Source organism: Chanodichthys erythropterus, chromosome 3, assembly GCF_024489055.1.
Source record: "Chanodichthys erythropterus isolate Z2021 chromosome 3, ASM2448905v1, whole genome shotgun sequence".
Taxonomy (NCBI): Eukaryota; Metazoa; Chordata; class Actinopteri; order Cypriniformes; family Xenocyprididae; genus Chanodichthys; species Chanodichthys erythropterus.
Genome location: NC_090223.1, coordinates 49,498,714 through 49,510,766, shown reverse-complemented (window position 1 = coordinate 49,510,766; position 12,053 = coordinate 49,498,714). Strand labels below are relative to the sequence as shown.

Here is a 12,053-nt window from a genome sequence, read left to right as displayed (position 1 = left end):
TTTGATGTGCTCTCGATGTGCTCTATCAATGTTTATATGTGAATAAAATCCTAATCTTTTTATCATAATCATATAAAGCAACTGTGTCTCTTCAGAAGTCTTGCATTAAACTGCTTGATTCATATGGATTACTATTATCTTTTAAAGATAGAGTTTTGGTGGAATGGTTTCATTAAAATATCTTCATTTGTGTTTGGAAGATGAATGAAAATCATGCAGGTTTGGAATGACATGAAGATGAATAAATTATGACAGAATTTTCATTTTTGGATGGATCACTTTCATGTTAGAAAACAATTAAAGGGTTAGTTCACCCAAAAATGAAAATTCTGTCATTAATTACTCACGCTCATGTCGTTCTACACCCATAAGACCTTCGTTCATCTTCAGAACACAAATTAAGATATTTTTGATGAAATCCAATGGCTCAGTGAGTCACTGCACCTCCCAAGATCCAGAAAGGTACTACAAACATATTTAAAACAGTTCATGTGACTACAGTGGTTCAACTTTAATATTATAAAGTGCCGAGAATATTTTTTGTGCACCAAAAATACAAAATAACAACTTTATTCAACAATATCTCATGATGGCCGATTTCAAAACACTGCTTCACGAAGCTTCACAAATCTTTTGTTTCGAATCAGTGATTCAGATCGTGTATCATTGTGTAACTGCTGAAATCACGTGACTTTGGCGCTCCGAACCACTGATTCGATTCGTAAAGATTCGAAGCAGTGTTTTAAAATTGACCATCACTAGATATTGTTGAATAAAGTCGTTATTTTGTTTTTTTTGGGGGGTTTATAATATACCTTTATAATATTAAGGTAGTCACATGAACTCTTTCAAATATGTTTTTAGTACCTTTATGGATCTTGAGAAATCGGTGACATTGCTGGCTATTCATCAAAAATATCTTAATTTGTGTTCTGAAGATGAACGAAGGTCTTACGGGTGTAGAACGACATGAGGGTGAATAATTAATGACTGAATTTTCATTTTTGGTGAACTAACCCTTTAACATATGCATAAACATTATCACTGATTGAATTCTAGACTTGATATGCTTAAGCTTGTCCTGTATCAAGAATGAACCAGCATGGATCAGATCAGATAAAAATATAAAGTGCTTTAAGGGTTTAAGAAACAATGTTTTGTTTCAACAACAGGATTGGTTTTGGCAAGCAATAAAATTTGTGTGATTTATCTGCAAGTGTGTAGGAGCTTGCCAAAGTGTTATGACATTTAGCCTCTCCAATCTTTCATCAGATATCTATCTAGCTGACTGCATTTGTTTGTTACATAAAGCAGACAAGTGACTTACTTAAGGACTTGGTCTTCTTGTTTGGCCTGCTCTTCCGCCAACTCCACTTCAGTCACGTCCTAACGGGAAGAAAAATATATATATATATATTGTTTGGCCAATAAGCATAGACAATGGAAACAAAAAGACTGCAACCATGACAACCTACACTCATTATATAAAAGTGCTAAAATGAAAATGTTTTTGGGAGCATGACAGTATAAATGAGCATCCAGTTTTAACATAGTAATAGGTGCGGCTGTAATTATAAGCTTGTAGCTTGTTAATCATAAGGAGGTGTGACCAGCACTTTGGCCACATAATGTGTGTTATACAAGTACATTAATAATCCTCCAGCTGTGAAATTCCATTCACGTGTTTCCTACGCAACAGTAATAATAATAATAATAAAGTAACATTATGTTACAGGCTGGTGATATAAGCACTCATTAAACAATTTTTCAAATTCACATTTATTCGTCGCCCTGGAATTATAAGGTTCCATCTGCATTCTGAGCAGTTTTGAGATATAATGAGCTTCAAAGTTTTTGCATTTCATTCGACTTTGTAGATAGAACCATTTGTTTTCTAAATAAAAAGTCCCTCAACGTTGCCAAAAACATCACATAATGTCAATAAAGTTGTCAGAGAATAAGAACACGTTAACTTAATTGTCCGATAGAACCTAATTCCAAGGGGACGATTTGTCAATGTCCTCAGGATGACTAGACTCAACACCCAAACAATCATGTGTTAATCCACTGCATCAGTCTCACACGGTCACACACTGGCAGTAAATCTTCTGCTATTGACCTGCTGACCTATTTGGCTACAAAAATTGTATGGGAGTTAATCAAACAACATCCTGTTTCTAGTCTGAATTAGAAAAAGTAAATAACAGCATTTATTTAAAATAGAGATCTTGTGTAACAAATGTATTTACTCTCACTTTTGATCAATTTAACTCGTCCTTGCCGAATAAAAAGCATTAATTTCTTTGAAAAAAATATTTTAACGTATGTAATGTATGTAACATTACAGAAGATAAATATAAACGCTTGAGATATCGGCTTCATCATGATGATTGTATTGAACAGCAGCACATAATACAGAAATAAGGAAATGGAACATTTTCATCATTCATCAAGATCAGTCTAAAACAATGGGCCATTTCTCTTGGTATGTGAAACACAATGTCTCATTTTGCATTTCTGTTTCATAACAGCGTTTTGATAGGATAAGATGCGTGAGGCGGACTGACCTTCCACAGCGTGATGGTGGAATCGGCTGATCCAGTCACCATCAGGTCGTCTTTGCTGCTGCCATGCAGAGCCCACACTTTGTCCTGGTGAGCATCAAATGTTTTCACACACTCGTTCGTTTTTATTGTCCACAACTTCAAAAGTCCGTCAGAACCACTGAGAAATGACAGAGAAATAGAGTTTGGTCACAAAGGCCTGAGTTCAGATCTATGAACCACAAACACAAAAAAATGATAAACATCATAAAATCTGTGCAAATGTTCTAATTACAATGAAACTGAAAGTTTATATAGTTGAAAGTAGTGCACGTGAACTGTTTGGACTGCAGTTGGGAAATGTAAGATGAAGTAAACCTACCCAGACACTAGTTGAGTTCCTCGGCTGACAAATATGATCTTTAGCACAGAGGCATCATGTCCCTCAAATGTCTGCAGAGATTAAAAAAAAAGAATAGAAATCATTTGAATCTACTTTATAAACTTTTGTTTGAACAGAACATCAATAGGTATGTTTCCATCAAGGCATTGTTTTGTAGGATACCACATAAAATAAATAAATAAATAAAAATGCTGGATGGAAATGTCAAGATGTGAGTAAATTCTCAAAATGCAAGAAATGCTTTTCTTACTTTGATTTTTTGTCTTGTTTCCAGTCCAATTACCTGAGAATTCTTGAATTAAGAAGCATTTTATATACAAGAAAAAATTATTGTCTTGTTTTAAGGGAAAACTCACTTAATATATTGACTTTTTTTTTCTGAGAACAAGCAAAAAATAAATAAAAATCTGTCAATGGGGTAAGCAAAATAATCTTGTTTTAAGTTTGAAATAAGATTTTGCTTGTTTTAAGGAAAAAACTCACTTAATTTGACTTTCTGAAAAGACAATTTTTAATTGTCTAGAAAATGCTTCTTGATTTAAGAATTTTTAGATATTTGAACTAGAAACAAGACAAAAACTAACTAAGAAAACTTTTTTTTTTGCAGTGAGGCGGATATTTTGTTTTACACGATAAGGCATTTACAGAATAATCCCTCGATGTGCAACAAAATTTACACGACTTTGACTCAACAGAGGATGCTGTTATTGGATAACTGGACTTACCAGTGGATTCATTTAATTGCACAGCATCTCAAATGTTGGTTGCGTCATTCTGAAATGGCTGAGCTATGGTGTTTGTCATCAAAATAGTTGGATATATTTAACTTCCTGAACAGTCTCAAATGATTGATTGAACGTCAGGCATCCCCCAAACGCAAGATAACACCACAGTCGTGTTTATTGGGTTTCAACTGCACGCTCTGAGGCGCAAGTCATTTATTAAGTGTAAATAAAGAGCCACAGAGGCTTCCGTGATTGCAACAGGTTCCATTTTATTACAGATATATTGCGCCAGTTTCCTAAGAAACAACTCTTGGAAACTGGTTTATTCACAAATAGTCTATGCGTTATTCCAAAGTTAAAAACACAAAACTGCATGGAAAAATAGCTAACGTTAAGATTCAGAAACCAAAATAGAGTTCATATTTTACAAGCATGGGGCTAAATGTGTGTCAAACAAAGACTCATGGTTTCTGAGACTTCATGGTCAAGTCAATGAAATCAAGATGTACCCCGTTTACTTTCTAAGCACAGTTCCTGGGTCTACAATGATTCAACAGGTCATGTTACACTAAAGAAAAAATGTATCAAAATGTATTAATTCTGTCTCTGAAATTATTTTTCTATTCACATGATGCCCCCAATGTTCTTCAATGTTTTTATCATTGTCCCATCTTCAATATTTTGCTTGGAAAATCAGGAAATATAATGGGCTGCGAATGCAGTTTCATATTTAAATAATCAGATTGGCCCATGCAACATATCATTAGGATGCTAGGTTGTCAGAACATATCTAGAGAACAGAATATGGCATAGCAAAGACTTACAGAGCACAACAGTCGAATTCTGAAAGTAAATTAATTTAATTTCCTCCAAAGGGGAATTGATTTTTAACAAAAACAAAAATTAAACCTTTAAAAGACAGACCTACTGTGAGCTTACAAAGTTGTTAATCGATGGTATATATATTTGTTGAAGCCATCAGACTACATTATTTCAACTTATTTTTTAATAATCGCGTCTAACAGCAGAATTCCTGGTGATAAACTACATTGTTATTCTGCAAGAAAATAAAACTGTAATTTTGACCTTCAACTGTTTGGAGGCCATTGAAGTCCACTATAAGGAGAAAAATCCTGGAATGTTTTCATCAAAAACCTTCATTTCTTTTCGACTGAAGAAAGAAAAATATGAACATCTTGGATGACATGGGGGTGAGTAAATTATCAGGAAATTTTTATCTGAAAGTGAACTAATCCTTTAAATCAAAATAACTTCCCCTTCCTCTTCTCTGGTGATGTGTTTACTGGCATGAGGATGGGGAAACCTGTAACTCACATGACAGCCAACAATAGCAAATCACAACAATCCAACCATCCAAACAATTCCCCATGGAGAAAATCAAGTACCGACCTACACCCTACTTCAAATAAAAGTTTGTAATGTTTTGAGTTGCCTGTTTGGTTTGGTTCATGGCTTATAACTTTTTATTTATTTATTTATTTTTTAAAAATAGTTAAAAATGTAAAAATCAATGTGAAAAATACTTCTGGGAACAAGGCTGCTGGAAAAGCGGTCGGGAACTGTTGCACTCTATAGAAATTGCATATCAAACTCAACAACTCTTTAAACCTTAAAAGTTACCTTGAGGCAGCTGAAGTCTTGAAGGCCCCAGATCTTGATGGAGCCGTCTGCCGAGGCCGTGGCCAGGATCTGGTCCACAGGAGAGAACTGAATACACCAAATACCTCGACTATGACCTCTGAAGACACCTAGCAGACTCATGTCAGCCAGGGACCAGAGTTTTGCCGTGCGATCCTGGGAGCCAGAGGCCAGCAGTTTGTCATTGGGAGAGATGGTCAGGCTGTTCACATCCTTCAGGAATATTCCAGGAAGAGACAGGACAGCAGAAGAGAGGGGATGATGAACATAAAATGTGTGTGTATATATATATTAGATAGATAGTGCTCAGCATAAATGAGTCCACCCCCTTTGAAAAGTAACATTTTAAACAATATCTCAATGAACACAAAAACAGTTTCCAAAATGTTGACAAAAGTAAGTTTTATATAACATCTGTTTAACTTATAACATGAAAGTGAGGTTAATATTATAACTTAGATTACACAGTTTTACTCAAATTAGGGTGATGCAAAAATGAGTACACCCCACAACAAAAACTACTACATCTAGTACTTTGTCTGGCCTCCATGATTTTTAATGACAGCACCAAGTCTTCTAGGCATGGAATGAACAAGTTGGCGACATTTCTCTTCTGATGAGAAAGGTTGAATAAAATTGGCATGCAAGTTCACTGCAGTTATCTAAAGAAGCAGAAAGCCAAACTGGGGTGACTATTTCTCATGACACAATATGGCGTACACTGCAGAGGAATTGCATGCATGGGTGCTGTCCACGAAAAAAGTCTCTCCTAAAGCCCAGGCACAAAAAAGCCCACCTAGAGTTTGCCAGGGCCCATGCTGACAAAGATGAAGGCTACTGGGACCAAGATAAATGTTTTTGGAACTGATTGCTTCAAAACTGTATGGCGTCGCAAAGGTGAGGAATACAAAGAAAAATGCATGGTGCCTACAGTAAATCATGGTGGTGTCAGTGTCCTTATGTGGGGCTGCTGGTGTCGGGAGCTGCATTTCATTGATGGCATCATGAATTCACAGATGTACTGCTCTATACTGAAAGAGAAGATGCACCATCACTCCGTGCCCTTGGTCGTCATGCACTTTTCCAACATGACAATGATCCTAAACACACATCTGAGGCCACTTGTTGGATTTCTGAAGAAGAACAGGCTGAAAGTGATTCATTGGCTCCTGATCTGTACCCAATCGAACATGTATGGGGAATTCTGACGAGACAAGTTGAGCATCACTCTCCATCCAGCATCCAGTCTCTAAAAGAGCTCATTCTTGAAGAATGAAAAAAGACAGATGTTGCAAAATGTCGCCAACTTGTTCATTCCATGCCTAGAAGACGTGCTGTCATTATAAATCATGGAGGCCATACAAAGTACTAGATGTAGTAGTTTTTGTTGTGGGGTGTACTCATTTTTGAATCACCCTAATTTGAGTAAAACTGTGTAATCTAAGTTATATTATTAACCTTACGTTCATGTTACAAGATGTTATATTAAACTTAGTCTTGTCAACATTTTGGAAATTGGAATATTTTAGAAAACTTGACTGAATTTTAACAGCTACTATCTGTTATTTTGAACATAATAATGAATGATGATTACACAATAAGAATGTGCAATGTGCATTTTACTAATCTCTCAACACATTGTTTTGACGCAATGGACAGACAAGAAACGTCAAAAAAAGTTTGAGCTTGTGCTGTCAAAACTTGTTTTGCACCACGTTTCACCTGAAAGTTTCGGTGAATGCATCTCCTGTTTGAGAGTGAACGTGACAAGGGCAAAGACCAACCTTGTCATGAGCTTTCTCAGTGATTCGTGCCGTCATCAAGCCCGGTTCACATCCCAGGGCGGGAGGAGGTTCAGGCACTTCCCACACCTTAATAGTGCAGTCCTGACTGCCTGACACCAGGAAGACTTTCTTTAACCTGCATACAGGAACAGGGAAACAGGTGTACGAGTCAGAACACTGCGCAAATAAGTATTAGTTTTTCAGTTCATTAAGTTCACATAACAAAGTGACCAATGTGTCGAAACATTACAAACAGATATACTGTCATAAAATGAATAGTTGTGGTACATAAAGGGATAGTCACCCAAAAATGTCTCATCATTTACACACCTTCATGCAATCCCTAACGTATATGGCTTTCTTTCTTTAGATCAACACAAAGATTTTTTAGGTAAATAATCTCTGTGAGTTCATATAATGCAAGTGAATGGGTGCTGCTTGGTTGACGCTTGAAAAACCACATGCAGAGATTGTAGTGGTAATACATGCGACCACAGTGGATGAATCAATGCCTTCTGAATGATAGCTGTGTGTATATATTATTAAAAAAACTCATATTTTTTTGGCTGTCTTCCCACTTTACAGGTTTAGTTCAATTAAAGCAAACTGTGGTGCGATTGCTCTGTTATGGTGCTTTTCCACTGCATGGTGCGGTTCGGTAAGGCTTGCTTAAATAGTACCACCTCAGTTGAGGTTCCAAGCGAGCCGTACCGATACTAAAATGTGACGTGAAAACACTGCAGATCACTGATTGGTCACAGAGAATCGTCACTACCAGAGTCATTGGACTCGAAACACAAGACACCAAACCCGCTAGATTTAAATAGTCAGTAACAGTCACAACTTTTTTCAATGACTTTGTCACACAAACTTTGAAAAAAGAAAAGGCTGTATGGTGGTCAGCAGACAAGGTGCAGACGTTCCTCTCGTTGGTAGCCAAGGAGTGGATCCACGGCAGTAGAGGCGGCATAACTATAATCGCACCCACTTTGAAACAGTATTGAACTGCAGTTGAAAAGCAAACCGAAAGTAAAGTGAACCAGGACTAAATGTTTCATTTTCATTTTTTTGGTCTGAGAATCGAACTACAAGTGTGAACATACCCTAAGTGTGCAGTGAAGTTTGCACAAGTAACACAGAGACGCAAAATATTGCCACTTCTCGTGTGAACTTCACAACACACTTACGTCACGTCACAACACCCCTCTCATGAACACCCCAGAAGCAATGATTTATAGTAAAATCAATAAATTAAAAAAAAAAAAAAAGTAATGGCATTATATGCACTCACAGAGATGGATTATTTCCCTAAAAATCTTCATTTGTGTTTATCTGAAGAAAGAAGGTCATGTACATTGGGGCATGAGGGTGAGCAAATGTTCATTTTTGGGTGAACAATCCCTTGGATAGGTCATATTCGAAGGTGTTGTAAAATAGCCAGTGCAGCATAAATGGTCATAATAAAAGTGCAGTACATCTTGGCAACTCAGGACACAGACTTTTCAAATATGTTTCAGGACAGACCTACGATCATGCTGCAGGTGTTTTAGCACATGTGTTAATTTATATTGCTTATCTAACTGATATATACAATACAGCGATAGACCGGCGGCTGAGGTCTGACCTGGAGCAGGCTATAGAGCCCACGGCATTGGAGTGTCCGCTGCCCCGAGCCACGCAGTGCACAAGGCCGCTCGTCGGATCCATCTTCCACAGCCGCAAGGACTTGTCCTGTGTGAAAAGTTACACAAATCTTTTGTTTTTCCATGTGTGGGCGAAACTATGCATTGAATGCCGTGATATGCCTGTGGAAAGCCAGTGGTGCAGCTTTCTAAGAAAAAATAAAAGAATCACCTTTGCACAGCTGGCAAACATGGAGCCTTTGCAGAACACATCAATAGATAAGATGGTATCTGCAGACAGATAATCACAGAGGTTTGTCAGTAGATGACAAGGTTATTGCACGACTCATTGACGAGAATGCCAACAATGTAGATGGTTGACTCAAGAGGTGAATCTGTTCAGTGTGACATTCACTTCACAATGTTTGAAGCCAATTGTTTTTACACATGATGAACTAAGGAATTAAGTGACAATATATGCAGTTTACAAACTGCAGTAACCATGTGTGATAATCTAGAGATTTTTGGTTGATAATCTAGTGCTTATTTTGATTAACTGAATACATTTTTTTTAACAAATCTAATGATAACTTGCACAAACAAGTGCATTAACAGAACACACACCCAAACACACACTCACACCTATTAAAGCATTGGTTCACTTTCAAATGAAAATCACCCCAAGCTTTACTCATCCTCAAACCATCCTAGGTGTATGACTTTCTTCTTTCTGATGAACACAATCTGAGAAATATTAATAAATATCCTGACGCATCTGAGCTTTATAATGGGAGTGAACAGGGGTCATGAGTATGAACTGAAGAAAGTGTCTCCATCTACATCCATCCATCATAAACATACTCCACACGGCTCCGGGGGGTTAATAAAGGCCTTCTGAAGTGAAGTGACACATTTGTGTAAGAAAAATATCCCTATTTAAACAAGTTATGAAGTAAAATATCTAGCTTCTGCCAGACTGCTTTCAGTATTCAATTTAGGAAGAAAGTGTAAACCTCTTGCAGTTCAACCAGCTTACGCTACATCCTACCAATTCCCTATTCAAGTTACAGAAAAAGTTTACACTTTCTTTGTAAGTTGAATACTGAAGGTGGTTTGGCGGAAGCTAGATATTTTACCTTATACACTGTGTTCCAAAGTATTATGCAAGAGACATATCAGTAAGATTTCTGTACAATAAACATTCAGATTTTTGTTTTTCTAAGAAAATGTTTGTTTATTTATCCATGTCTTTTTAGATAACTGGTATCAATCTCAGATAAAATAATTTGCCAGATCTATGGAAACTCTACTTAGAGGTTGTTCCACATTATTAAGCAAGTCACAGTTCTCATGCAATATGGGGAGGAAGAAAGATCTTTCTGAAGACGAAAAGCATGAAATGGTGCGATGCTGTGCAAAAGGCATGAAAACAACTAATATTGTGTGAAACTGAATGGAGATTATCAAATTATCATAAGATTTGTGAGTGATTTAGAGCACAGCAGAACTCGGTCAGATAAAGGATTATTGAGGAGTTCCTATCAAAAAAATTAATTGTATTAAAAGGGCAGCTATAAAAAAGCCAGTGTCGAGCAGCAAACAGATATTTGAAGCTGCTGGTGTCTCTGGAGTCTCAAGAAGCTCACCATGCAGGCTGGCAGTCGTGCATAAAGATGCATTTCAGCCACTCCAAACCAAACCTCACAAAGAGAAACATTTACAGTGGTTGTAGAAATACATTTTCAAACAGTTTTATTGCTGTGGTGTATTTTTGCAGCATGGGATAGTGCATAGTGCATTGTATTTCAGAAGGCACTATCCTCCTTTTTATACCAGCTGAAAATGGCCAGTTATGAACTACACATATCTTGCAAAAGTCATTTAAATACCCTCAGAGACCCTAAAGGGACCTTCCATCTCACTTCCCAGTATTCCAGCCCAAATCATCACCCACCAGCTCCTTGCTGACGTCGCAGTCTTGTTGGAATGTGGTGGCCATTCACCAACCATCCAGAAATCCATCCGTTTAGACCATCCATTGTAGTACAGCATTAGTCAGTGAATAAAACTATTTAAATATGAGTCTTCATGTATTTCTGAACCCACTTTTTTTATAGCTGCCCTTTTCATACAATTAATTTTTTTGACAGGAACTTTCATTAATAAGCCTTTATCTGACTGAGTTCTGCTGTGCTCTAAATCACTCACAAATCTTATGATAATTTGATAATCTCCATTCAGTTTCACACAATATTAGTTGTTTTCATGCCTTTTGCACAGCATTGCACCATTTCATGCTTTTCGTCTTCAGAAAGATCTTTCTTCCTCCTCATATGGCATGAGAACTGTGACTTGCTTAATAATGTGGAACAACCTCTAAGTAGAGTTTCCATAGACCTGGCAAATTATCTTGTCTGAGATTGATACCAGTTATCTAAAAAGACATGGATAAATAAACAAACATTTTCTTAGAAAAAACTAAAATCTGAATGTTTATTGTACAGAAATCTTACTGATATGTCTCTTGCATAATAATTTGGAATGCAGTGTAACTTGTTAAATAAGGATATTTTTTACACAAACATCAATTTGCTTCAGAAGCCCTTATTAACCCCCCGGAGCCGTGTGGAGTATGTTTAAGATAGATGGATGTGGATGGAGGCACTTTCTTCAGCTTCATACTTGTGACTCCTGTTCACTGCCATTATAAAGCTCGGATGCGTCAGGATATTTATTAATATTTCTCAGATTGTGTTTATCAGAAAGAAGAAAGTCATACACCTAGGATGGCTTGAGGGTGAGTAAAGCTTGGGGTGTTTTTATTTGAAAGAGAACTAATCCTTTAAGACACCTGACATAAATCAACCTGGCTACTAACTTTATACAATATGACTTAAAAACAATGAACAAACAATAGCTTTCAATTTGCGTCAGGAAATGTTTAATTTTAGCAACTGGTTAACGTGTTAGTTTCAGGGTGGGGAATCTAAACTGACTAGCTGCATTTTTTAATAAAATTATCTTTACTTGGACTTAATATTTTAAATTTTCTTTTATTTTACTATTTTTATTTCAGTTTTAGTTTTATTATTTTAGTACTTAGACATTTCAGTTAGTTGCCAAAGCAATATATCTATTTTTTTCTACAAACATTTATATTTTATTTTATTTGATCTTTACTTCAATTACAGAAAATTGTTTTAGTTGACAATAAAAATCACTGCTTCCTTTTAATCCATGTCCAAGAACAAATATTTGATCAAAAATAGCCTATTTTGTCTTTCTCTTTTACACTCAATCAGGTTGACAGACTTTTT

At 36.4% G+C, this 12,053-nt stretch overlaps 1 protein-coding gene across 1 annotated transcript in view; it reads right to left on the bottom strand.

Annotated features, from left to right (window-relative positions):
• Nucleotides 1-12,053, bottom strand: part of tbl3 (transducin beta like 3) — a 38,336-nt gene that overhangs the window by 6,444 nt on the left and 19,839 nt on the right. The window contains exons 12-18 of the mRNA XM_067382663.1: nucleotides 8,969-9,027; nucleotides 8,739-8,845; nucleotides 7,115-7,250; nucleotides 5,313-5,543; nucleotides 2,926-2,996; nucleotides 2,568-2,724; nucleotides 1,328-1,386 (exon numbers count right to left, since the gene is read on the bottom strand). Of these exons, the coding sequence (XP_067238764.1) occupies nucleotides 1,328-1,386; nucleotides 2,568-2,724; nucleotides 2,926-2,996; nucleotides 5,313-5,543; nucleotides 7,115-7,250; nucleotides 8,739-8,845; nucleotides 8,969-9,027 (820 nt within the window). The remainder of the gene's footprint in view (nucleotides 1-1,327; nucleotides 1,387-2,567; nucleotides 2,725-2,925; nucleotides 2,997-5,312; nucleotides 5,544-7,114; nucleotides 7,251-8,738; nucleotides 8,846-8,968; nucleotides 9,028-12,053) is intronic.